Genomic DNA, 27,973 nt, shown 5'->3' on the forward strand with positions numbered 1-27,973 from the left:
AAAAGCTATAATGTAGTATTTTATTTTAGAATTAGAGGCGCAGTGCACAAATTTGTGCACTAGTGGGGTCCCTCGGCATGGCCTGTGGGATCGGGCCGAAACCGGCTCTCTGACATCGCCTGAGGGGTCCTGGATTGCAAGAGGGCATAGGCCAGGCTGAGGGACCCCACTGGTGCACAATCGGGGCCCGTTTAGCTCAGTCCCAATCAGCTGGACCCCAGCAGCAAGCTTACCTACCAGTCAGAGCATCTACCCCCTGGTGGTCAGTGCACATCACAGCGAGCGGTTGAGCAGCCTTAGCATATCATTAGCATATTACGCTTTGGTTGGTTGAGCAGCTAACCAGTTGACTGGACACTTAGCAAATTAGGCTTTTATTATATAGGATTACAAATGTGTTCATTGCATTCATTCCTTGAAGTAGACAATACAAAAAAAGTAATAGCATTCTTTTATAGGATAAGTAGCAAAGTGGACATGCTAAGCCAGTAAATGCATCAGTTGATGCTAAACATGTTCAACGTTGCCATGGAGAAGGTTTATACATAAAGAATAATAACATTCTCTATATCACAAGACAGAAGTTTATCCTGTTGTTCAAGCCTATTTTGTTTTGTTTTGTTTTTTGGTGTGTTTTTTTCTTGTTAAAAAATTGAGATGTGAAAAGTGTTAGGTGATATTTTAATAGATATTAAGCTAGATTCAAAATGTCAGACTACCAGAAGTCACGTCTACTTCACTTGTTTTATTGAGGGGTACATTGCAACCATAAAAGCATGCATAGTGAAGAATTTTACACATTTAAAAACATTGAAGACCTATACCAAATAAGTGTGCTTTATTTTCAGTTGTAATAATAAAGAAGATAACTAAAAAAATAATAATAATATCTGCCTGTGCTTTGGAACTATAACAATGTCACTGTTCAACACATTGACTATATGTTTTATTTTGTTTACACAACGTATAAGTCTGGAAAAGTTGGAATACAATGTAACATTTAAATTCCCTTTATGTTGTCTTCTAAGGAACTGAATACCCCATAACAAAAACACAAGCATTTTATAAATATCACTTGCTAGACTTTAAGCACCTGCTTAATTTTTAATGGGCCCTGAATATTTGTTATGTATATTTAGTAACTACAGCAAAATATAACATGCATTCCAAATTTTGTATTTTAACAGCATTCAAGATTAGGTGATCCTGGCGTGTGTTAAGGATGAGCTCAAATCAATGTAAAACACAACAAAAAACACTACTTCTATTTAAGTCATATTTTTAATTATAATATGTACATTTCAACTATTCTTCAAATGCACAGCTGTACTGTTTTGATTGTTTATAATAAAGAATACTGTACCTACATGTCTTCTGGCTCATTTTCCCCTGCAGACCTCATAGCAGGATTCACTGCATGTGGGTTCTTTGAATTATCTTAAACTATCTTGTTTTGAAAGTGGAATGTTTTTAAAGTCCAATATGCTATAGATAATGATTTTAAATTAAGCATCTTGGAATGACTGGCATTAAATATAGAATCTTGAAGATACTTTGCTGTTATTTTAGAGAGGATATGCATAGAAGCTTTTTTTCTGAATAGTAGCAAATATTAAGTGATACTGCAGTATATAGGAAAGAATGAACAATTATCTACACTAATAAAAGAGAAACATGGTAATTAGCGTACGACCACTACCATTCCCATTGGCTCATCAGCATATCCTTATGCAAATTAACTGTCAGCCAAGATGGCAGCCGGCAGCCAGGCAGCTGGAAGCGAACATGAGGCTTGCTTGCTTCAGTGACTGCGGACTCCAACGTTCCCTGCCTAACTTGTCGGCCTCTGAGCTGGCAGTTTGAAACTTTGTAACAAATATAGCCAGCCGGATCTCAGAGCTGAAGTTATACATTGTTTCGATTATAGAACAGCAAACAAACCAGCAGCGGAAGCCTCAGAGCTAGAGCCAGAGCTAAAGCTGGCCCAGAAGAAAAAAAAAAAAAGAAAAAAAGGAGCAGTTGGGAGCTTCAGTCAACAACCGCCAGCCTGAAAGCAGCCCTCAGCCCCTCACCCAGACTGGCCAGGCACCCCAGTGGGGACCCCCACCCTGAAGGGTGTGTGACCAGCTGCAAACAGCCATCATCCCCTCATCCAGGCTGGCCAGGCACCACAGTGGGGATCCCCACCCTGATCCAGGACACCCTTCAGGGCAAACCAGCTGGCCCCCAGGCCTCTATCCTATATAGTAAAAGGGTAATATGCCTACCAGCACCGGGATCAGCGGAGCCGCAAGACCTCTTGGCACCGGATCAGCGTGACAGGGTGCAGCGCCCAAACCCCCTGATCGCCCTGCGGCTCTGTGTGTGACAGGGAGCGGCGCCCCAACCCCCCCCCCCCCCCACGGGCCCTGCTCTGTGTGTGACGGGGTAGAGCCATAACCTCCCCATCGGCCCTGCCCTGAGTGTGACAGTGGCGGCGCCCCAACCTCCTGATCTGCCCTCCTCTGTGTGTGACAGGGGGTGGTGCCCTGACTCCCCTATCGGCCCTACTCTGTTCGTGACAGGAGGGAGCTCCCCAACCCCCTGATGGGCCCTGCTCTGTGCATGACAGGGGGCAGCGCCCAACCCCCTGGTGGGCCCTGCTCTGTGCATGACAGGGGGCAGCGCCCAACCCCCTGGTGGGCCCTGCTCTGTGCATGACAGGGGGGAGCTCCCCAACCCCCTGATGGGCCCTGCTTTGTGCATGACAGAGGGCAGCGCCCAACCCCCTGGTGGGCCCTGATCTGTGCATGACGGGGGGTGGGGGGCAGTGCCCCAACCCCCTGATTGGCCCTGCTCTGTGAGTGACAGGGTATGGAGCCCCAACTCCCTGATGGGTCCTGCTCTGTGCGTGACAGGGGGCAGCACCCCAACCCCCTGATGGGCCCTGCTCTGTGCATGACAGGGGATGGCACCGCAACTCCCCAATCGGCCATGCTCTGAGCCCGACCAGGGGCTGCACCTAGGGATTGGGCCTGCCCTCTGCCACCCGGGAGCAGGCCTAAGCCAGCAGGTCGTTATCTCCCGAGGGGTCCCAGACTGCGAGAGGGCACAGGCCGGGCTGAGGGACACCCCCCCCCCCCCCGAGTGCACAAATTTTTGTGCACTGGGCCTCTAGTATATATATATATAAAAAAGAACTGAGGTTTGACTGTATTTGTCTAGTCATACGTAAGTCTTAATCTACAGTTCACTTATAATTTCTGGCCAATAATGCCTTTGTCAGATACTTCATTTGAGGACCAACTAGTTGGTTGTCTCCTTTTTCTCCATTGGTAGTTTAGATGAACTACTCGTATAGCAAAACATCTTTTATACTTTTACTAGAGGCCCGGTGGGAGGGAGGGGGTTCCCTCAGCCCGGCCTGTGCCCTCTCCCAGTCTGGGACCCCTCGGGAGATAACGACCTGCTGGCTTAGGCCTGCTCCCGAGTGGCAGAGGGCAGGCCCAATCCCTGGTGCAGCACCTGGTCGGGCTCAGAGCAGGGCCGATTGGGGAGTTGGGGTGCCACCTCCTGTCATGCACAGAGCAGGGCGGATCGGGAGGTTGCGATGCCACCCCAAGTCATGCTCAGGGTAGGGCCGATTGGGGGGTTGGGGCGCCGCCCTCTGTCACTCACAAAGCAGGGCCCATCAGGGGTGTTGGGGCTCCGTACCCTGTCATGCTTAGAGCAGGGTTGATCAGGGGGTTGAGGAGCTCCCCCCTGTCAAGCACAGAGCAGGGCCCATCAGGGGGTTGGTGAGCTCCCCCCTGTTATGAACAGAGCAGGGCCGATCAGGGGGTTGAGGAGCTCCCCCCTGTCACTCACAGAGTAGGGCCGATAGGGGAGTTGGGGCACCGCCCCCCATCACACACAGAGCAGGGCGGATCAGGGGGTTGGGGCACCGCCCCCCGTCACACACAGAGCAGGGCGGATCAGGGGGTTGGGGCACTGCATCCTGTCACACACAGAGCAGGGCCGATCAGGGCGTTGGGGCACCGCCACTGTCACACTCAGGGCAGGGCAGATGGGGAGGTAATGGCTCTACCCCGTCACACACAGAGCAGGGCCCGTGGGGGGAGGGGGGTTGGGATGCCGCACCCTGTCACACACAGAGCAGGGCCGATCAGGGGGTTGGGGCGCCGCACCCTGTCACACACAGAGCTGCAGGGCGATCATTGGGTTGGGGAGCTCCCCCCTATCAGGCACAGAGCAGGGCTGATCAGGGGGTTGGGGTGCCTTCCCGTCACGAACAGAGCAGGGCAGATAGGGAGGTTGTGGCCCCGCCCCCTGTCACACACAGAGCCGCAGGGCGATCAGGGGGTTTGGGCGCTGCCCCCTTTCACGCTGATCCTGGTGCCGGGAGGCCTCAAGGGTCCGCTGATCCCGGTGCTGGGAGGCATATTACCCTTTTACTATATACGATAGAGGCCTGGTGCACGGGTGGAGGCCGGCTGTTTTGCCCTGAAGGGTGTCCTGGGTCAGGGTGGGGGTCCCCACTGGGGTGCCTGGCCAGCCTGGATGAGGGGATGATGGCTGTTTGCAGCTGGTTACACCCCCTTCAGGGTGGGGGTCCCCAATGGGGTGCCTGGCCAGTCTGGCTGAGGGACTGAGGGCTGTTTTCAGGCTGGTGGGTGACTGAAGCTTCCAACCACTCCTTTTTTTCTTTTTTTTTTAATTCTGGGCCAGCTTTAGCTCTGAGGCTTGGCTCCAGCTCTGAGGCCTCCACTGCTGAAAGCAGGTATCTGGTTTGTTTGGGTTCTATAATCGATACACTGTTTCAACTCCAGCTCTGAGATCCCGGCTGGCTGAAAGCAGGTTTTTGGGGTTTTGTTTAGCTTCTATATTTGTAACAATGTTTCAAACTGCATGCTCAGAGGCCGACAGCGGCAGGCGGGGAACGTTGGAGTCCTCCGTCACTGAAGCAAGCAAGCCTCATGTCTGCTTCAAGCTGCCTGGCTGCCGGCCGCCATCTTGGCTGGCAGTTAATTTGCATATCACCCTGATTAGCCAATGGGAAGGGTAGTGGAGCGACACCAATTTGCATGTTTCTCTCTTATTAGTGTAGATTTCTTACCTTTCCCTTTCCTTATCAGTTTTTAGCAAGTTTTTGCAATACTCTAGAGCTGCTGGTTGATGAGCTTGAAGCAAAATCACTCTGGGTTTCTCCCTGATGTGAGCCCTTTGTGGGTGACTTTTCTGTCATTAAATCCTACAGGCTTATTTATTCACTCTTTCCACATCATGCTCTTCAAGTGAAAGCCTGGGAATACTTCCATAACTGAGGATTTCAGAGTGTTTAATTTGTTGATATACATGTTATAGAGTATAATAAAAATCGGGGCAGTCATTCACTAACGCATTGTAATTAGTACTATTTGTTTCCTACCTTAAATATCTCATGCTTTCTCATTCTTCCCACACTTTCTCTACACTGTCATAGAAAACTACATTCTGTGTTGTCCTTGTATCTTTTATGCTAAGACAGAACATCATCATCCATTACTGAAAGTACTGTCTTAAAGCATCCTATATTCATCTTCTCCCATTAAATGAATTCGAGATAAGCTTGCAATCTATCTTTCCTGCTACTATGGCTGGTTGAGCCCTATGAAATAGTGTCACATAACTGCAGATTGCCATTATAGGTTACTGGTTTCTAGGAGGCCAAATCTTTGATGCTTCTCATCAATCCTTTTACCTGTAGTGCCATAGACCAATTCCAGCATGTCATAATTTTAAGTTTCATCAAAAGGTTGATGAAACCTGGGGACTCAACAGGGTTGAGTCACACATGTAGTCACCTATTGGGAATGGCTAAAGGCATTTCCCCAAACCTGAATAGGAAACTGTGGCTGCCAGACAGTTAAAGGGCATCTTAATCTACATGTTATTGCCTCCTACTGGCCAAACTGACAATGCTTCTGTACCCTTTGAAACCTTACCCTATGAAGTGTATTATCTCCACCTTGCCTTAGGACAAATTGTGTTAATAAAAGCAAGGGTCCTAGACAAGGAGGCACTCTCTTCAGTTCCTTTAGCTGAAGGTCCTCTGACCCCCAATGCCTTTCAAAATTATATCTCGTCTCCGGACTCTTTATTAGTCTCTGTATTCCTATGTCATCTACGCGCAGCCCCTTTTCCAGATTCCTGAACCCTTCTTGATGCTGGGACATGAACCCTGGCACTATAGTATTATTTAGGATATAGGTTTGGCTGAATGTAATACACATTAAAGTAACTATGGCAGACACAAGATATTCTATCGCTCTTTTACTTAGAAGCCCAAAAACGGGGTCCCAGGCTAGTATGGTCGTTGCTCCTCAAGGCCAATCAAGGACACAAGATCTTTCTATCTTGTTCCACCTTCCCCAATGAATTGCCCTCCTTTGTCCTACAAGTGATCTGCTGCTTTGTCCATATTCCAAGCAGCAGGATGAAGAAGGGAAATGGGCTCTCTTCTCCCATTGGCCATAACTTACATGGCCACATCCTGTTGCAAGGGCTGATGACAGTCTTAAAATTTTTTTTAAATTGAAATAAAAAATATATACTGAAGAGTGCAAAAATCATAAATGTATAGCTTGCCAAACTTTCATTGACAGAACAAAAATGCATAACCAGCATCCAGGACCAAAAGAAAAAAAGAAAGAAAAGAAAGGAGAGGGGAGAGGGGAGAGGGGAGAGGGGAGAGGGGAGAGAAGAGAGAAGAGAGAAGAGAGAAGAGAGAAGAGAGAAGAGAGAAAAGAAAAAGAGTACAGTATTATAAGAACTTCAGAACCCTCCCTTTATATCCTTCCAAAGGTGACCACTCCTGTGTTCTAACAATAATAGTTTCACCTACTTTTGTACTACATATAAATGAAATCATCCACAAATCATTTGTCTCTGGATTCTTTGGTAAGATCTTATGTGAGAATCAGCTATATTGTTGTGTGACTATGTTCCCAACCAAAAATTCTATTACTATGAAAGGATAAAATATATCAGGTCTCTCTCACTGACTTCCATTATCTTCCTAATTGCTCCCTTTTTCCTAAAGCCTTTTATTATCAACTCCCTCGCTCCATATTAGCTGATTACTTTGCTGGAAAATGGAATAAGTGAATTCCTTTATCACTATAAATATACTGCATTTATACTTATATCTCCTTTCTGCTAGCCTCAAATGAATTAGCACAGCATTACTTCTGCCATATTCTGTCAAAGGAGTCACAGGGCCTGCCCAGATTCAAGGGGTAAAAAAGTAAAATGCAGTTGTTGTTTTTTTAAAATATATTTTTATTTCAGAGAGGGAGAGGGAAAGAGAAACATCTATTATGAGAAACACTGATTGGCTGCCTCCTGCACACCCCACGCAGGGGATCGAGCCCGCAACCTGGGCATGTGCCCTGATGGGGAATCAAACCATGACCTCCTGGTCCATAGGTAGATGCTCAACCACTGAGCCACGCTAGCTGAGCTAAAATCCAGTTCTTAATGGACCACATTGCATAGGAGCATGTGGGGTAGAAGATTTTGTAGTAGCCATCTTTGAAAAGTGCAGTCTAGCACACCAAACTTGAAAGCATTTACAGAACCAATAATATGTCATATTCAGAACTGTGACAATAAATTGTTTTAAGCCACTAAATTTTGTATCAGTTATCTACTGTCTCAGAATGCTGCATAACACACCACTCCAAAATTCTGTGGCTTATAATCATCTGCATTTATTATTGCTCACAAGTCTATAGGTCAGCTGGGTGGTTCTGCCAATCTGGGGTAGGCTTGGCTGATTTCAGTTGGTATCTAATGTATCTGCAGTCAGCTGGCAGGCTGGCTGGGGACAGATTATCTAGCATAGCTTCACTCACATGTCTGGCTGTTTACCAGCTATTGGCTGGTACAACAGGTGACTGGGCCATGTGTCTCATTATCCAGCAGGCTAGGCGGGGCTAGGCTTGTTACCATGGTAGTTGTGTAGGGTTCTAAAAGAACAAGCAGAAGTTTTCAAAACCTTTGGAAGAAAGTCTACTCAGATTGGCATTATATTATTTCCTCTGCATTCTATTAACCAAAACAAGTTCAGTCCTCCAGATTTAAGAGGTAGGTAAAGAAACACAACCTTCTGGTGGGAGAAGCAGCAAAATTACATCGCATAAGTCATGAAAACATGGAGGGATAAAAAATTGGGGACATAGTACAATAAATCTAACTCAAATAAATAAAAACCTAATTGTTTCATTGACCTATAAAAGTTCAATCCCTTTAAGATGGAAATCTATATAAATTTTTAAATTTACATTTTATTGTGGGCAGTATTACAGATGTCTCCCAACTCCTCTCCTCCACCCAACCCTGCCCACCCCAACTCAGGTTCTCATTGCATTACTGTCTGTGTCCATAGGCTATGAATATATGCATATAAATTCTTTAGTTAATCTCTTCCCACCCCCTTCCCTCTGAGATCTGTCTGCTACATGAATCCATCTCTCTGGACCTATTTTGTTCGTCAGTTTATGCTGTTCATTAGATTTTACATGTAAGTGAGATCATATGATATTGATACCAGAACCGGAGAGCAGGAATTCTTCCCAGGGTCATGTTTCACGGAATTGAAGAATGAATCCATGGAGGAGAGGAGTTCAAACAAGGCAGGAGTTTATTGCAAGCAAACACAGGCTCGCTGCTCAGGGAGGGGATCCAAATGGGTTGCTGCCAAAACATTCTGCTCTTCCCCTTGTATCTGCTAAAGGCCCATTCTTTGTCTATCTGTGCCGCTCTCTGATTGGTTCCTGGCAGTTCTGCAACATTTTATTTTGCACTTGTAAGAAAAACATCCTTGTCTCAGAACATCCTATTTTTCTGCTATCTTGTTATTCTGCAAAACATTTTGTGGTTTCAGCTAGCTCCACGTTTCCTCCTTCTTCCACCCTGTACCCTATTTACCTAATTCTGCTTCTCACTCCTCTCAGTATTACATGAAATCCCTTTTGTTTTAATTCAGTTCTCACTGGCCCCGTTCCATCCTTTCCTATTCTTCCTATTCCATTTATAAAAGCACAGTTGACGTTTTTCCCACATAAAAGTTAACTTACCCTATGCAGTGGTCGGCAAACTCATTAGTCAACAGAGCCAAATATCAACAGTACAACGATTGAAATTTCTTTTGAGAGCCAAATTTTTTAAACTTAAACTATATAGGTAGGTACATTGTTATTAACTTAATTAGGGTACTCCTAAGGCTTAGGAAGAGCCACACTCAAGGGGCCAAAGAGCCGCATGTGGCTTGTGAGCCGCAGTTTGCCGACCATGGCCCTACAGAGATTCAATAAAGCTCCCAACACCATAAGCTAGAGAACAAGTAACAGTTAATTACAAATGCAAATTAATTCCTCTGTATCCAGTCTGAAGCAACTACAGAATAGAGTAAGTGAATCAGACAACTCAAAGGTCAACAAGTGAACTTTAATGAATAATTTTGGTAAAAGTGTTTTTGCACAGATATGCAAGTCTAAAGCATATAAAAATGAACAAAAAGATTCTTTCTCTCCTTAAGTACTTCTTGGTACAGCTATGACTCAGTTTAACTTATCTATTTCAGAGCTTAAAAACCAAGAAACTAACACATTTTTGCAGTTAAACTTGAGACACCTACATTTATTGTCCTAACACTGGACATATTGTAATTTGTTACTCTTATTGATAGGTTTGCCTTTTAAAAGTTTTCCTAGGAAAAAAATATAAGAAAAAAGTAACTATATATATTAGCGTCATTCTTTGAACATTATTTAGGAATAACAGAGTCTTAAATATAGCTCAATTTTTAAAAACATTGACAAAATGTTGGAATGTTATTCTTATTTTCAGGATCTCTTTTTGAAAAATACATGAGTATTAAAAAAATAATTTTGTCCTGGCACTGGTAGGATGAACTACATCTATACTGTTCACAAATTCCACACACAACAGTGTCTGCTTTAAAAGAGATCAACACTAACAGGTAACATGAAAAAGAGAAGCGAACTTGTGGAGGTGCATTCATTCCAGTGTACTGTTAATCCCTCTCAGGTTTCACTAGCACATTACTAAAAACAGATATATACCCTAATTTCACAGATATTTAACAATTTAACTTTCCCTACAGATATAAAGTATGCTTACCTCTTTGACAGCTTCAGTCTTAACTGCAAAAAGTGCCCCAGCACATTTTTTCATCACAGGTAGCTATCAGTGTTTCTTAAGAGGGCCATTCCAAATACTGCAGAACATGTAGCATTCCTGGCTCATTCACTAAAAGCCAGCAGGTTTCACAGTCACTGTGAAACATACCCATAACATTTCCAACTGCCCCTTGATGAAAACCACTGAGTGAAATCCAAGATTAATGTCAATTAAAACTTCATAACTTTCACAGAAAGTAACTGCTTCAAAATCTTCAGTAACAAAGACAGAAGAACATTTTGTTAAAAACACATTGTAATTAAATGTTGTTTTGAAAAGATAAGCTGATTTCTTCAAATTTATGATGATCTGAAAGGATCAGTTGCATAAAGTGCAATCCCTATTTATCCCCAAATGCACACATATATTTACAGGAAAATAACTGCTTATGTTCTGGCATATCTTACCCCACTTATCTTAGTATAAAAATATTTTTGTCTACTACAATAAGATAAAAAAACATGTAGAGCTTCTTAATAAATTCCCTCACACTGATGTTCCTGAAAACTGTTGTTGTCTTTGCTCCAAAACTTGCTGATTTAATAGCTGTTGTTGTTTCTGTAAAAACTGCACCACTTCTGGGCTTCTTAATAATGACTTAAAAAGAAAAAAGAAAAAAACATACTTATTAATAGCATTATTTTTATGGGATTAGACTGTAAACATGCTATGACATTACTGCTATGTCCCTACACAAGATACAATATACTTAGAAAACAAAACATGCCTAAATTAGTGTTTGCATCTTATATACTGCATTTAAACTGTAAAGTAATAAAATTTGATGTCATACATCAAAATACTAAAATCTAAAAACAGTGGGTAAAACTTGATCTTATTGGTGACTTTGTACACAAAGGAAATGTTTTCTTTTGTTTGTTTGTTTTGTTTTTTTTAAATATATTTTTATTGATTCTTCACAGATAGGAAGGGAGAGAGATAGAGAGTTAGAAACATCGATGAGAGAGAAACATCGATCAGCTGCCTCCTGCACATCTCCCACTGGGGATGTGCCCGCAACCAAGGTACATGCCCCTGACCAGAATCGAACCCGGGACCCTTCAGTCGGCAGGCCGACGCTCTATCCACTGAGCCAAACCGGCTTCGGCGGAAATGTTTTATATGATATAGAGGCCCGATGAATGAAATTCATGCAAGAGTAGGCCCTCGCAGCCCAGGCTTTATCTGGAAGGTTGCCTGGAAGGTTGTCCGGGTGGCCGTTGGGTCGATTTGCATATTACTCTTTTATTATTATAGATGCCAGCATATATATTCTCTATAAAACGTAAGAGTAAATAGCCAATAGCACTGACCCAGGATTAGAGCAAGGAAAATGAAAAGAGGCCACATGTGAAAATGGCAGTTAAATGACACTTTGCAAATACATTTAAGACTGGTATTGGAACTCAAATTTCTCCCATGAACCTACTAAGTCTTTCTGAAGAAATAAAAAATTATGTATGTGTTATTTGGTGTGTGTGTGTTTAAATATAGGTATGTGTGTAATGATGGGTAGATTACCAAAATTTCTGAAAAGAAAGAATACAACTGCTTTAAAACAGCCAATACTTCTTGTACATGTTTCATTTTAAAATACAGTTGTAATCATATCTACACTAATAAAAGAGAAACATGGTAATTGGCGTACGACCGCTACCCTTTTCATTGGCTAATCAGTGAGTATATGCAAATTAACTGTCAGCCAAGATGGTGGCCGGCAGCCAGGCAGCTGGAAGCGAACATGAGGCTTGCTTGCTGCGGGCTCCAACGTTCCCCGCCTCACTTGCCGGCCTCTGAGCTACAACTCTAAGCAACTATGTACTATGTTGCAAATAAGAAGATAAACAAAACTCCAGAAACCAGCTGGACTGAAAGCCAGGCGGACCGAAACTTTGTATCGATGTTTTCAGCAGCGAGGCCTCAGAGCTAAAGCTGGCCCAGAATAAAAAAAAAAAAAAAAAAAGAAAACAAGGAGCGGTTGGAAGCTTCAGTCACTCGCTTCCGGAAAACAGCCCTCAGCACCTCACCCAGACTGGCCAGGCACCCCAGTGGGGACCCCCACCCTGATCCAGGACACCCTTTAGGGCAAACCAGCCAGCCCCCACCCATGCACCAGGCCTCTATCCTATATAGTAAAAGGGTAATATGCCTCCCAGCACCGGGATCAGCGGAGCAGCGAGGCTCCTGGCACCAGGATCAGTGTGACAGGGGGCAGCACCCAAACCCCCTGATGGGCCCTGCTCTGTGCATGACAGGGGGTGGCGCCCCAACCCCCCCCCCCCCCCACGGGTCCTTTTCTGTGTGTGACAGGGTAGAGCCATAACCTCCCCATTGGCCCTGCCCTGAGTGTGACAGGGTGCAGCGCCCCAACCCCCTTATCTGCCCTGCTCTGTGTGTGACGGGGGCGGTGCCCCAACTCCCCTATCGGCCCTACTCTGTGAGTGACAGGGGGGAGCTCCTCAACCCCCTGATCGGCCCTGCTCTGTGCGTGACAGGGTACGGAGCCCCAACACCCCTGATGGGCCCTGCTCTGTGAATGACAGGGGGCAGCGCCCCAACCCCGATTGGTCCTGCTCTGTGTGTGACAGGGGGTGGCGCTGCAACCTCCCCATCGACCCTGCCTTGAGTGTGACTGGGGCGGTGCCCCAACCCCCCAATCGGCCCTACCCTGAGCGTGACTGAGGGTGGCATCGCAACCTCCCAATCCGCCCTGCTCTGTGCATGATGGGGCGGCGCCCCAACTCCCCAATCGGCCCTGCTCTGAGCCTGACCAGGGGCTGCACCAAGGGATTGGGCCTGCCCTCTGCCACTCGGGAGCAGGCCTAAGCCAGCAGGTCGTTATCTCCCAGGGGTCCCAGACTGCGAGAGGGCACAGGCCGGGCTGGAGGACCCCCCCTCGAGTGCACAAATTTTTGTGCACCGGGCCTCTAGTCCTAATATATAAAAAGCCAGGGGCCATCACGACCGAAACAACCAGACGGACGACCAAACAGCAGGCTGCGTGGGGCGACAAGGCCGGCAGGGGGGTTAGTGAGGGATGACCAAACGACTGAACAGCAGGCTGCATGGGGCGACCACGCCAGCGGGGGGGCCCTGAGGGGCGACCAGGCTGGGGGGGGGGGGGGCATTTGGGGACGACCAGGCCGGCAGGGGGGGCAGTAAGGGGCAACCAGGCCGGTGGGGGGTAGTTGGGGGCAACCAGGCCAGCAGGGGAGGCAGTAAGGGGTGACCAGGCCAGCGGGGGCGGGGCAGTTTGGGGCAACCAGGCCGGCAGGCAGGTGAGCAGTTAGGAGCCAGCGGTCCGGATTGGGAGAGGGATTTCTGACTGCCAGTTTATGCCCAATCCCGGCAGTCAGACATCCCCCGAGAGGTCCCGGATTGGAGAGGGTGCAGGCTGGGCTGAGGGGACCCCCCGCCCGTGCACAAATTTCATGCACTGGGCCTCTAGTAACAAATATAATAGATTGTGGTTAATATGTTTTTGTTATAATAAAATTGATGAAAAAATAAAACTCTGGCTCCGATAAATTGAAAAAGATAAACTGAAAAGATAAAATAGAAATACTATCATTAAATACTAATTTTAAAATTTAACATTATAGCAGAGTACATTTTCTATTTATTAGTTTTATTTAAAATTTAGTTGTAAAAACTACCCAACATTTTATTAAATAAATGTACATCAGTCTTCTTAATTGTTATGAAACTGTTGAGCATTTAGGTTGTTTATACTACTACTAGAGGCCCAGTGCACAATAATTTGTGCACTCGGCGGGGGGGGGGGGGTCCTCAGCCCAGCCTGTGCCCTCTCACAGTCTGGGACCCCTTGGGGGATGACCATCTGCTGGCTGGGGCCTGCTCCCCAGGGGATTGGGCCTAAGCTGGCAATCAGACATTCCTCTGGCAGCCCGGGAGCCCTCGAGGGATGTCCACTTGCCAGCGGGGAGCAGACTTAAGCTGCAGTCGGACATCCTTAGCGCTGCTGAGGAGGCGGGAGAGGCTCACACCACCACCGCTGTACTGGCAGCCATCAGCCTGGCTTGTGGCTGAGCAGAGCTACTCCATGTGGGAGCTCACTGACCACCAGAGGGCAGCTCCTGCATTGAGCGTCTGCCCCCTGGTGGTCAGTGTGTATCATAGTGACCAGTCATTCCAAGTCTTTCTGCTGTTAGGGTCAGTTTGCATATTACCCTTTTACTATATAGGATAGAGGCCTGGTGCACGGGTGGGGGCCGGCTGGTTTGCCCTGAATGGTGTCCCGGATCAGGGTGGGGGTCCCGCTGGGGTGCCTGGCCAGCCTGGGTGAGGGGCTGATGGCTGTTTGCAGCTGGTCACACCCCCTTCAGGGTGGGGGTCCCCACTGGGGTGCCTGGCCAGCCTGGGTGAGGGGCTGATGGCTGTTTTCAGGCTGGCCACACCCCCTTTAGGATGGGGGTCCCCACTGGGGTGCCTGGCCAGTCTGGGTGAGGGGCTGAGGGCCGTTTTCAGGCCGTTTTTTTTCTTTCTGGGATTTATTTACCTTCTACAATTGAAACATTGTTGCCGTCACTGGCGCTCCTAGCTCTGAGGCCGCGGCCGGCTGAAAGCAGGTATCTGGGGTTTGTTTAGCTTCTATAATTGAAACATTGTTGCTTTCGGGCTCAGAGCTGGGCCGTGGCAGGCGGGGAACCTTGGCTTCCTCCATCACTGGAGCAAGCAAGCCTCCTGCTCACTTCAGCTGCGTGGCTGCCGGCCGCCATCTTTGTTGGCAGTTAATTTGCATATTGCCCTGACTAGCCAATGGGAAGCGTAGCAGAGGTACAGTTAATTACCCTTTTTGTCTTTTATTAGATAGTATTTTACTATTTATGATAAATATTTTACTATTTATGATAAATATATTTCTGGCAATATCTTTATGCTTAACTTTATCCATATTTAGGGTTTATTTTCTGTGAACGTCTTTACAATAAATATGATTTCTAAGTCAAAGAGGATGCCCATTTTAAAGACTCCTGATACATAGTGTTCAACTGCTTTCTAGAAGCATTGTGCCAATATATGATGCCATCAACAGAACAAAATTAGACTGCCCATTTCATGGAACCCTCAATATCACTGTGTTATCATTTAAATTGTTTCTACTTATGGTTATGGTTTATTGTATTATCAATATTGCATTACTGTATACCAGTGGTTCTCAACCTTCTGGCCCTTTAAATACAGTTCCTCATGTTGTGACCCAACCATAAAATTATTTTCGTTGCTACTTCATAACTGTAATGTTGCTACTGTTATGAATTGTAATGTAAATATCTGATATGCAGGATGGTCTTAGGCAACCCCTGTGAAAGGGTCGTTCGACCGCCAAAGGGGTCACAACCCGCAGGTTGAGAACCGCTGCTGTATACCTTTGTATATAAGTTAATGGGAGAAATTCTGCTTTTTCCTCCTTGTTATATCTTTTGCAATGTACTGAAGCCAAATATTTTCTTCAGCAACTTATATTTCACATAACAAAAATGTTAACCATAGTTTTTTTATATTTGCTACAGATATTTTTCCTTATTTAAGTATGCATTTTTATTTTTACCACCATTTTTTACTTTAGTGCATTGTTATTTTTATCACCATTTTTTACTTTAGCATTTCTTATGTAGTCAAATTTATAATGTTCTCTTTGAAATTTTGTCTCTTTTAAACTAAAAAATTCCCATTCCAGATTTTTAAAAAATATTTTTATTGATTTTTATAACTATTTAAAAGCAGATCCTTACTAGTCTTTTTTGTGAGAGGAAGGAAGAGGGAGAGAGAAATATCTATGTGAGAACTGAACATAGATAGGCTGCCTCCTGCATGTCCCATACTGGGGATTGAGCCCGAAACCCAGGCATGTGCCCTAACAGGAAATCGAACTGGCAATCTTTCTGTGCACAGGACAACACCCACAAGGGCCAGAGTTTCCATTCCAGATTTTTGAGATAAAGTCCTAATTCTATTTTTTTTTAATTAAAAAAATCTTTATCAGGAATTTATTTCCATTTACAGTGTCTTTTCTTTTTGTCCTCAAGTTATTATCCAATTATTCCAGTATTTATTGAGTAATCTCTCCTGAGTTCTGATATCTTCTATCAAATTTATAATAGAGATCCTTATTAAATATTGGTATAATTATATTTCAACACCGTTAAAGCATTATTCCACAAACCCCAGAATTCAGTATAAGAAGTCTATTTTTAAAATCCCAGCTTGCTCAGATATCCAGGCTTAGGCAATTAAGATATAGGATTAAAAGTATTCCTGTTCAGCCATGCACTGAGAGGTCGTGGGTTCCATTCCGTTGGGGCACATGCCTGGATTTCAGGCTCCATTCCCAGTAGAGGGTGTACAGGAGTGGGCCAATCGATGTCTTGATTTTTCTCTCTCTCCCCCACCTCCCTTCCTTTGTCTGTCTCTCTCTAAAACAAACAAACAAACAAACAAACAAAAACAACAACAAAAGAACTTAAAAATAAAATTCCCGCTCATATACTCTTGGGAGAGCATTATGAGCATTCAGGTAGAGGCACAATTCTGATGAACAGTCTAACAATTTTAAAAATCTAAACTTTCCATTTATAACAAACAACTTTTGTTAATAGATTTGTAACTACTTTAAAACAGATACTTACCAATCTTTTTTGATTTAACACTTGCTCTAAAAGTGTAGGTCTTGCAGGACGATCCCCCAAAGCTCCTGTTCTTTGTTTAACAATTGAGAGAATGCTATCTGCACTTTCCTGGAATAAATTATAAAAATGCAAATAGGATTAACATTTACCAAAGTAATTCATGATTACAGCCATTTCAATGATGAAGTAAACAGGTCTTTCTTTGATTCTCTTCCTTTTTGTCCAGTACCTGGACAAGTAATAGGCAAAATGTTGACAATTAAGTTAATGTAACAATCCTCACTCCCTCTCCCTCTAGGATTTCAAACCTGGGATCTTCAGTATCTTTAAGGGTCTTAAAATTAATAGTGGGGCAGAAGCGGTGGGGAGGGGTACAAAGAGTTACTTGTGAGCTATTGTCAATCTTATAAAAAATGCCTAGTACAAATTGAACATTCTCTTCATAGAAAGCTATCCAGGCCAAAACAAAGTCTGCCTGCCTTTGGATTGAATATATGAACTCAAAGGCAACTTACATATTAGACGTTCTAACTGGCACTTTTCTGTCCAAATAACAACAAAAAATAAGGGGGAAGGCAGTAAAATATTGCTTAAAGCAACAACTGACAGACAAAGCTTTCAAAATTTGAAAGTTTTAAGGAGAAAATGACAAACTGGTTTTGAAAAAGACTGGAAACACTAGCATAAACAAAATAGGTGAGTCCTAAAATTACATTATGACATCATTACCCAAACAAAACCAGTAGCACTTCCTACCAAATATCTACCCATAGTTATTTGATAGAATCTTAAACACATAAATTTTCCTGGCATAACAAAATACGGTGTATTGTTCTAGTTGACTCAAACATTCTCAATACATGATATAGTATGGACCACATCCAAAAATTCTGACTAAACAAATATAAAACTATAAATGTCTTATTGTATAGTCATGCCTACTGTGAGTTTACCTATCTCTTTGCTCTTCATTTAGGTTATCAAAACCGTTTTGTTTTTTTTTCTCTTGGGCTTTATTCTACTGACCTCTGAATTGTCTATTAGAATATCCCTTACTTTTTTCATTATGAGAAGTTTACCAACCTGTTTTTAAAATGTTCAATGCCCCCTTTTCTGGTGGTGACAACCTCCCCCTGACAATATGCCTCTCGCTAATGAACTCCTTTATCCCTTTCCAGAAGAGGAGAGGAGGAAACACAATAAGTCCCTGGTGCAGAGCCCCAATAATTACTTCATGGATGTGAAATGCCCAGGATACTTTAAAATCACCCCTCTCTTTAGCTATACACAAACAGTAGTTTTGTGTGTTGATTGCTCCACTGGTCTCTGTCAGCCTACAAGAGAAAAAGCAAGGCTTACAGAAGGATGCTCCTTCAGAAGGAAGCAGCACTAAAAGCACCTCGAATCAAGAAGAGTGGGGTACCATCCCAGTGAACACATTCTGGATTTTTTAAAGATGTTCAATCCCTAAACAATTTAGGCTTCAAAATGTAAAAACAAAAAAATAACTATAAAAAGAGTATTCTAATACCTAGGAAAAGCAAAAGTAACTTCTCCCTTCCTCTTTCCTTAAAGGGTTAACTTTATCTATGGTACTAATTTTTTTTTCATTAAACTTATTGGGAAAACATTGGTTAATCATCCTATATAACAGGGGTGGGCAACCTTTTTGTGAGTGCATGCCAAAACCAGCAAAATCTCTGACTCAAAATTCTTCTGCGTGCCAACACTAATTTTTTGAGAACATGTTACACCTACTTGGTATTTCTTAAGGTGTACGTATGTGAAGAACCTTGAAGAAATAATAAAATTCATTCGAGCGACAAAAACACAGTATATGATGATAAAGATACATTTATTTTTTAATGTATACATGTACACTGATAGTCCGACAGGAAACTTTATGACTCCGTTTGATATTATCAGTGGGACTTTTGCTGCTGCATCTCTGATGACAGAGATTTTACATCAGGTTTATATTTCGTGACTTTCAGAGATATGCACGAGCTACTACTTTCATCCACTACTTTCATCCATCAGGCTACTCCTATTACGAGACTTAACAAAATTCATCACTGAGAACAAAGATTCACAAGTGTATGTGGATGAAAACATGGAGAGTAACGCTGTTGCAAAGTTTTTTAAACAGAAAAAATTTTCTGGAATGGCATTCCAAGTCCTCAATAGTTCGTTTTCGACACTTCTCTCTGGTACTCCTGTCTCTAATCACTTTTTTTCAATGTTTTCCAAGTCAACTCTAAGGACAATAAATTTCTGCTTCCAAATTGAGCTACTCTGAAATTCAATCAACTGCATTTCAAAGTCAGCCATGTCTATCCATGAAAACATTTGTATGTTTAGTTCCTCCAGTTTCATGCTGTCTGGAAACCTCATGAATTTTGCTGTCTCTTCCAGTTCTCTGAATTTCGCAAATCTTGAGAAGAACTGCTCAATAGTTGACTCGATGATGTTTAAAAACAGCTTTTGAAGGCTTTGACAGTCTGTTCTGTCATCTTTTGGGAGGTCTTTGATGTGCCTCTTGAGGTTTGGGAAATATCTAAATCTCTTACCATCCACATCCCTCTTAAAGACTTCCAGTTTCTTTTCAAAAGCCTTTAAGTAACCAAACATAGCATCAAGTGTCTTGCCAGTTCCTTGTAATTTAACATTTAAGTCATTCAAATGTTCACAAAAATCTGCAAAGAACATCAGCAGTTTAGAAACCCATGTGGTGTCAGACAATTCTTGGTAAGAAACATGTTTTTATATGCACAAGAAATGGAATGCTGAAATTGACTTGATGGCAGAGTATCCTGTATTCTGGATAACCCCTGACAAAGTACTATGTGAATTCAGAATGTTAATATCACAAAATCATAGAAGGTTGTAGTGGAAATAACCTTGAATTGTCTAGTCCAAACTTTTATAAATATTGAAATTCCCTTTTCAAAGATTTTGAATGCTTTTTGTCCTAAGAAGCTTAACCAACTTTTGAGGCAACCCATTTGGTTTTGAAAAACTCTAACATTTAGGTGGCTTTTACTTAGGTTCAACTGAAATAACATAACTCTTGTGATTTTCTCCTAAGTCCTAGTTTCTTCAGAACTATGCAAAATAAATCTACTGCCTCTTTGATATGATAGCCTTTTAGATATTAAATGATTACAACCCTACAGGTTAATTCTTTTATCCCCTGTTCATGTGTCTCTCACATAGCACAATTTTTAGATACATGAACTATTATATATATATATATATATATATATATATATATATATATATATATATATATACACACACACACTAGAGGCCCGGTGCATGGATTTGTGCAGCAGTGGAGTCCCTCAGCCTGGCCTGCACCCTCTCACAATCCAGGACCCCTCGGGGGATGTTGGAGAGCCAGTTTCAGCCCAATCCCTGCAAGCCAGGCCGAGGGACTGCACTGGTACATGAATCCATGCACAGGGCCTCTAGTATGCATATAAGATCTTTGGTTAATCTCTTCACACCCTCCTCCTCTCCTCCCTTCCCTCTGAGATTCATCAGTCTGTTCCAAGTTTCCATGCCTGTAGTTTCCGCTCCTGCATTGAGTGTCTGCCCCCTGGTGGTCAGTGCGCATCATAGCTACTGGACAGTTGACTGGTCAAATGGTCAGCCAGTCACTTAGGCTTTTATATATAGATATATAGATAGATGTGTTCCTTATTTAACCTTGATTTGTGTAAGAAATACTGATTTAAATACATTAACCCTTTGCACTCCGCTGTCCCCTCTCAGGGGACATCGGAATTCTAGCATATCACTCGGATGTCCCCTCTCAGGGGACATTGCAGTTTATTAGTGATTACGGGGAATTGAGTTATTTCAACGCAACTTTCTGAGACATGCATGTTTCCCTGAAGTTTTATCTTGAAATGGCACAAGAAATTAAATCAAAATATCGTAAAATTACTAAGATATATACAAGAAATGTCAGCAGGTTTTGTGTCAGACGAGAACGTGAGATGCGTGCTCACGACGGTCCGAGGAGTTTGTAGAAGAAAGGTCGGTTTTCGAACATAGCGCGCACTGTATAGTGAGATATATAATTACAAATAAACAAGTCTATATCTGGAGGAAAAGATTTTCAAAGCTGAGCTCATTTTGGTTTGAAGCTTCGAGCAGTGCACATAGATCTAACGAGGAGAAAATCGGAAAAGTGATTCTTTTCTTAGTGAATAAATTGTTTGGTGAAAGCTATTTTGGTAAATATCATCTTGTCAGTTAGTAATAACAATGAGAAATTTTCAACCCATGCATTTATTCATATTTTTTATTAGAACAATGGCAAAGCGTCCAACCACAAATGAGTCTCATGACACAAGTAGTAGTGAAGATGAGCTCCAGATAGACCTCTATACAGACACGTTAGAAAGACTAACTGTAGAACAAAACGACAGCAGTGATAGTGATATCGTTCAACCTAGAAGGCGACGAATTGTTCACATAGATAGCGAAAGCGATAATAGTACCGAAGAAAACACACGGCAACATGACAAGATATCGTCAAGTGAAGAGTGGGAAGATGTTACCGAATCGGACGTTCCTCCAGCCACGATAAATTTTGATTTACACGAAGAAATAGCCGGATCACAAGTCCCGAGTAACATAAAAGAGCCCATAGACTATTTCACATTATATTTTACTGAAGAATTAGTAGACAGCATAATAAAAGAGACAAACAATTATGCCAAAGAAGAAATTGGAAAGAAACAGTTGCATACAGAAAGAATAATACTACGCTTCTTGCGTGGAAAGATAAAAGAATTATTACCATGCTCACCAATTATTATAACACAAACCTACAATCTACCCAGAGAACATTACGCGGTGGACATATCGTAACAGTCAGTAAGCCTGAAATGGTGTTAGAATATACGGCAAATATGGGTGGTGCGGATCGTGCGGATCAATACGCTTCGACGTATTGTTTCCTCCGTAAATCGCTCAAATGGTGGAGGAAGTTATTTTTTGGGGGGTTGGAAATGTGTGTGATAAACTCATACATAATGTATCGCATCGAAAAACAAACAAGTAACGAAACGCCAATGACACACCACAAGTTTGTCAAGACACTCGTTGACCAATTAAAGGGCGATTTTTGTGTATCGAGAACGCGTCCATCCACATCTTCTGCGGACAATAGATTAAACAATAAACTACATATTCCCGATGTGGGACAAAGAAAACGGGACTGCATTGTGTATTCTAACAGGAAAACACCTGGTGGCAGGCGTCAAACCACTTATTACTGTCAAACATGCACTAATCAGCCTGCAATGCATATTGGGGAGTGTTACAAAACTTATCATACTGTACAAAATTATAAACAATAAAATATTGTTTTTTTTGCAAATATACATTCCTCGATGTCACCCAATTCATATAAGTCCAATATCATTATAATACGTTACTTGGTTCCAAAATTATACTAAATAATACGAGGGTCTGTAAATGCACGTTTCCGCCGCAAAGTAGCGTCGAGTAGCTGGTAGCCAATGTCCAGAATGGTTCGGAGTGCAAAGGGTTAATTTCTAATCTTGCTGCTCAAACTACAGCAGAAGACCCACATTATCATCTATGAGTTCCTACTATAGGGTGCTCCAAAATTCAAGCAAGATTTGCAATTCAATTCAATTGCAAATCTTGCGTGAATTTTGGGACACCCTATATAATGATCTCCCTAAAGAGTCTATACAGCTATAGGCTTTTGACTTTAATCCACCCCAATAAAGTAGGAATCCCAGTAACTCCCTAAACAGAAACCTTCATTTAAAGACTCCAAATCCAAACCCTAGAGCCTGGCATTCAATACCATACAAAAATTGGCTTCAAACCCTCTTTCCACATTTATCTTTCATGTATTTTTTCCACACAAAATATCCTACTCTAGCTATAATGGTCCACTTGCTGTTGTTTCAAAGTGTCTTCATATTCCCACTTTCGTTTCTTTACTAAAATGTGCCTTTCTTTTTACCTACCAAAATTCTAGGGAAGCAGTATGGGTTAAGACTGAAGGCTCTAGAATCAAGTACTTGGGTTTGAGTACTTATTGTCTATCATCTAGGCCAGCAGTCGCCAAGCTTTTGGACATTGCGGACCACCAGTGGTCCATGGACCACTCTTGGTGACCGCTGATCTAAGCCATGTTCCTTTACCTCTCTGTGCCTGTTTCCACATACGTAAAATACTAGACACCCGGTGCATGGATTCGTGCACCAGTGGGGTCCCTCGGCCTGGCCTGCAGGATCGGGCCGAAACCAGCTCTCTGACATCCGAGGGGTCCTGGATTGCGAGAAGGCGCAGGCCAGGCCAAGGGACCCCATCGGTGCACAATCGGGGCCAAGGAAGGACAGGGGAGGTTGGCCAGCTAGGGAGGGACCACAGGAGGGCTCCAGGGCGTGTCCGGCCTGTCTCGCTCAGTCCCGATCGGCCAGACCCCAGCAGCAAGCTAACCTACTGGTCGGAGCGTCTGCCCCCCGGTGGTCAGTGCACAAGATAGTGACTGGTCGACCAGTCCACTGTCTACCCCCTGGTGGTCAGTGCACATCATAGCGAGCGGCTGAGTGGCCTTAGCATATTAGCATATTACGCTTTGATTGGCTGAATGGCTGACCGGTCGACCGGACACTTAACATATTAGGCTTTTAGTATATAGGACAGTACCTATCCCATTGTGCGGTTTCATTTACAGCTTAGCAGTGTATGGCACATACAAAACGTAGCTGATTAAGCATAAGTAGCCACCCTTTCTGGCTTAAACTACCATTTTTTTTGCAAAGCCTTCCCAGAGTGTCTCAGCCTACAATGATCCATCCTCCTCTCTACTACTAAAGCAGTCTATATAGTTGGCCCTTATTCTATCCAGACTGTCACTGGTATTTTCTTTACACTCAGTTCAATAAAGATAAAGACATACAGTTCTTGAAATCTCAACTGGTAAAGGGTCTGAAAATATAACACAAATGGTATAGTATGCTATTATTTCTTGCTTATAGCAATTAATTACCATCCCTAAATCATCCCCAAATTGTAATATTTTTGAAGTTTAATCTTATGGTTTATTTTTCCATTTTGTTTTTATTATTACTGTTTATGATTACCTTTTCAAAAAACTTATCTTTATTGTTGAAAGTATTACATATGACCCCTTTTCTTTTCCCATTGATACCCTGAACGGGCCCCCCCCCCCCCCCCCCCACTCACTACACTATTGTCTGTGTCCATGGCTTATGCATACATGCATATAAGTTCTTTGGTTAATCTTTTCCCACACCACACCTCACCCCTGCCTTCCCTCTGAGATTCCTCAGTCTATTCCATGCTTCTGTCTCTGGACCTATTTTGTTCAGTTTATTTTGTTCATTAGATTCCACATATGAGTAAGACCGTGTGATACTTGTCTTTCTCTGACTGGCTTATTTCACTTAGAATCATATTCTACAGAGCCTTCCAAGCTGTCTCTTTTTTACAGCTGCATAGTATTCCATGGTGTAAATGTACCACAGCTTTTTTATCCATTCATCTACTGTCAGGCACTTGGGCTGTTTCCAGATCTTCGCTATTGTAAATTGTGCTGCTATGAACATAGGGATGCATATATTCTTTCTGATTGGTTTTTCAGGTTTCTTAGGATATATTCCCAGAAGTGGAATCACTGATTTCCACACTGGCTTCACCAGTCTGCATTCCCACCAGTGTGTATTAGGGTTCCCTTTTCTCCACATCCTTGCCAGCACTTTTGAACAGGCAAATAGATCAATGGAACAGAAAAAGAACCCAGAAATCAACCCAAGGCATTATGCTCAATTAATATTTGACAAAGGAGGCAAGAGCATACAATGGAATTAAAATACTCTCTTCAATAAATGGTGTTGGGAAAATTGGACAGGTACATGCAAAAAAATAAAACTAGACCACCAACTTACACCATACACAAGAATAAACTCAAAATGGATAAAAGACTTAAATGTAAATCGTGAAACCATAAAAATCCTAGAGGAAACCACAGGCACCAAAATCTCAGACATCTCTCATAGATATGTTTGTCCATACATCTCCTAGGTCAAGGGAAACAATGAGAAAATAAACAAATGGGACTACATCAAAGTAAAAAGCGTCTGCACAGCAAAAGAAACCATAAACAAAACAACAAGAGAGCCCACTGTATTTTACTAATGATACATCTAATAAAGAGTTAATTTCCAAAATATATAAGAAACTCATACAACTTAACAAAAGGAATACAAACAATACAATTAAAAATGGGCAAAGAACCTAAACAGACACTTCTCTAAAGTGGACATACTAGTACAGATGGCCAAGAAACATGAAAAAATGTTCAAAGTCACTAATTATCAGAGAGATGCAAATTAAAATGGCAATGAAACATCACCTCACACCTGTTGAATGGCTACCGTCAACAAATCACCCAAATTATTTTTGAAAAGGAACATTATTAAGGTTGTATTTGGGGGGGGGAGGGGTAAGGGGAGAGACTGTAATCCAGTATCAATTTACCTTTTATACATTTTCCTCAAACTGTAGGTGGAAATGCTGGGCCATTTAAAAAAAGACAATAGTTACAGGTAAATAACGTCTTTCTTGAAAAGTGAAAAGAAGTATATTATCTTCTCTCTCTGTAATGAACTATGAAGTGAATGGGTACCTTTGGAATATACAAAAAGATAAACGACCACCCTTACCTGACTTTCACTCTGTAGTGAGATGTTTATTTCCATAATTCCTTGTAATCCGAGACATGGTAAAATATTGCATTTTACAAGGATATGGATAGGGCAGGTTTTAAACCTAAGATCCACAGGCATCCTGAACTCCATGAATGTGTATGAAAAATTAAATACCTACATATGTGCATTTTTCTGGGAAAAGGGTTCATTAGGTTTCATCAAATTCTAAAAGGAGTCCTTTTACTCTAAACAGATTTGGACTCAATGGAATAAAAGGGAATGAGAAGTCAGAAGACCCTAATCTGTGAATTAAGTACAACATGTTGGTGACTTCAGATATTAGAAATATTTAGAACATTACATTTGTAAACAATTACAAAATCTAAAATGTGAGCAATGAGGCAGCTGTTCAAGTCCAGCCAAAAACTAAGAAATTTAAAGACTTTTAAAATACATTCTAGGAGAGCTTTCAGTTGTAAAAGTTATTTTCTGAATCACTTTTAACAAAATTCAAGTTTTCTCTGCACTGAAGAAGTATTGGAAAACACACAGGATGAAGTATCTGCTTATCTGTAATAACTTCAAAGAATACCACTAATAATCTATAATAATAAAAGAGTAATATGCTAATTAGACCGGACATCCGTCCTACCTCACATATTCACAGTAACATTATGAACTAGGCACTATTTTAACAGCCATTTTACAGATGAAGAAACTGAAGCTTAAGAGTGTTTAATAACCTGTTCAAGGGCACATGACCAGGAAATGATAGAATGGAGATTTGCAGTCAGCAGTCCAACTTCAGCATACTGACTTTAACTGTCAACACAGTTCAATTCAAACAATCTAAAAATCTTCTGAGGCTTATACTCCATTATTATTTATTATTTTTCTCCAGAGGTACTAAAAAAAAAAAAGTAGTGCGAACAGGGGACTAAGCATGGGTTTACAGAGAATAGGGTATTAAGTATAGGGGTACAGGGAGCAGAGTACTAAGAACCTTGATACTCAAAACAGGATACTGACAATAGACAGGGTAGTGAAAACAGTAAGAGATTGCCTTCTCCAAAGTACCAATTTCATCTGGGTTCCTGTCTCTTTGCCTGCTCCTTTAGTGATGAACCGGATCAGTCATTTACTATCTGTTCTTCCAGTACATATCCCAGACCTTAGAAATTACATCTTTTCTGATGTGCAACATCACTTTCATTGAAATTTATTCATCTATCAAAAGGATGCAACAGAACTATTAAGGCTTTGCACACGTTTGCATAAACTTTAAGGCAAGCACTCACTCACTCTCAAGCCTCAAGTCCAGCCACAGCAACATGGTCCATATCAGGGCCAGTGGGCAGGGGCAGGAAATGAGGTTTGCACAGAGTGGGGTTGCTTTTTCCACCCTCCCACTCCCCAAGACCCTAGCTAAAGTCTAATACCTCCAGTTTGACGTTCCCCGCACTGCCAGCTGGGGCGGCTCCACCGCAATTCAGGGCCTGGTCACTTTTCTTCTTTTTGTACTTGTCCTTGTACATCTTGTTGCGGTGTTTCTTGCACATCCACGGCTTGCGTTGCTTGGCCACCTGGCTCGTGGTTTCGCTGCAGCCCTCGTAAGTGCAGGTCTTGCACATGCTGCCCCCGCCGCTGGCCCGCCTCCGGGCTCCCCTGCTGCCGCCCTCGCCCCCGGAGTGGGTCTCTTCGTCCTCCAGGTCCTCCAAACTAGCCGTGCTCTCGCCTCCTGCCGGAGGGTCCGAAGTGTCCAGCAGGTCGGCTTCGTCCTCCCCCGCTTCCTCCTCTCCATCCCCCGCCGCTTCACAAGGATACCTAACAGGCTTGCCCGCCCCGGCACTGCCCCCCAGGGCAGGAGCCTGCCTCAGGACGCTGTCGGCTGCAGCTTCCTCCTGCCTCCCGCAGGGACGCATGACCAGGAAGGTGAGCTGCGAGGCCCTAGCCTGGCCTTGGGCTGGAGCCAGGGCCGGGCCCAGCGCAGGTGCTGGGGCCCCGGGGCGGAGCGCACCACCGGCGGCAACCGGCCCCGCGCCCTCGGCAACACCCGGCACCTCCGTGGTGCTGAGACCTGGCGGGGGTCCACGACACAGCTTTTCCGCACCCTCGGGTTCCAACGTCACCTCGCAAACCAGACTCATAAGACAGGCGACAGGAAAAGGGGCGGGGCCCGCGGTGGTGCCCGAACTGCGCCTGCGCGGCTGCGCAGACCAATGGTAAAGGTGTTTTCGCTGGGGCTCACCAGGGGACGGGGCGTCTCCTAGGGGCGGGGCTGAGCGCTGCCGGCAGAACTGACTGCGCAGGTGCTGGTCCAGCGGCCTGTGGAGGCGGCGAGCGCCGCTACTTCTTGGGTGGCCTGTGCAG

The 27,973-nt window shown here is 43.4% G+C and overlaps 3 protein-coding genes across 4 annotated transcripts in view; 2 read left to right on the plus strand and 1 right to left on the minus strand.

Annotated features, from left to right (window-relative positions):
• Window positions 1-27,973, plus strand: part of SMAD9 (SMAD family member 9) — a 93,532-nt gene that overhangs the window by 59,621 nt on the left and 5,938 nt on the right. Inside the window, exon 5 of one of the 2 annotated variants that reach the window (XM_070409250.1) lies at window positions 1,188-1,369. The exons of the other annotated variant lie outside the window; for it this stretch is intronic. Coding sequence (XP_070265351.1) covers window positions 1,188-1,220 — 33 coding nt within the window. The 3' untranslated portion in view covers window positions 1,221-1,369. Of the gene's footprint in view, window positions 1-1,187; window positions 1,370-27,973 lie in introns of those variants that run through there. 2 annotated transcript variants of the gene reach the window in all.
• On the minus strand, window positions 8,645-27,752 carry RFXAP (regulatory factor X associated protein). Its single transcript, XM_070409245.1, has 3 exons — window positions 27,043-27,752; window positions 16,875-16,982; window positions 8,645-10,821 (listed from the first exon to the last, which is right to left on the minus strand). Exons 1-3 carry the CDS (start codon window positions 27,748-27,750, stop codon window positions 10,711-10,713), a joined length of 927 nt encoding a protein of 308 aa, XP_070265346.1. The 5' UTR covers window positions 27,751-27,752; the 3' UTR covers window positions 8,645-10,710.
• Window positions 18,016-18,267, plus strand: LOC139006707 (small ribosomal subunit protein eS27-like). Its single transcript, XM_070409246.1, has one exon. It carries the CDS (start codon window positions 18,016-18,018, stop codon window positions 18,265-18,267), a length of 252 nt encoding a protein of 83 aa, XP_070265347.1.

The sequence above is a fragment of the Myotis yumanensis genome, unplaced genomic scaffold, assembly GCF_028538775.1.
Source record: "Myotis yumanensis isolate MYYU_CA2020_CCGP unplaced genomic scaffold, mMyoYum1.0.hap1 SCAF_3, whole genome shotgun sequence".
NCBI lineage: Eukaryota > Metazoa > Chordata > Mammalia > Chiroptera > Vespertilionidae > Myotis > Myotis yumanensis.

Excerpts from the sequence above, each read along its gene's own strand:
- LOC139006707 (XM_070409246.1), top strand. The coding sequence starts at position 18,016 with ATGCCTCTCGCTAATGAACTCCTTTATCCCTTTCCAGAAGAGGAGAGG.
- RFXAP (XM_070409245.1), bottom strand. The coding sequence starts at position 27,750 with ATGAGTCTGGTTTGCGAGGTGACGTTGGAACCCGAGGGTGCGGAAAAG. Across the intron at positions 16,983-27,042 it reads CGGGGAACGTCAAACTGGAG|GAAAGTGCAGATAGCATTCT; the intron begins GTATTAGACTTT and ends AATTTATTCCAG. Across the intron at positions 10,822-16,874 it reads TGTTAAATCAAAAAAGATTG|TCATTATTAAGAAGCCCAGA; the intron begins GTAAGTATCTGT and ends TTTCTTTTTAAG.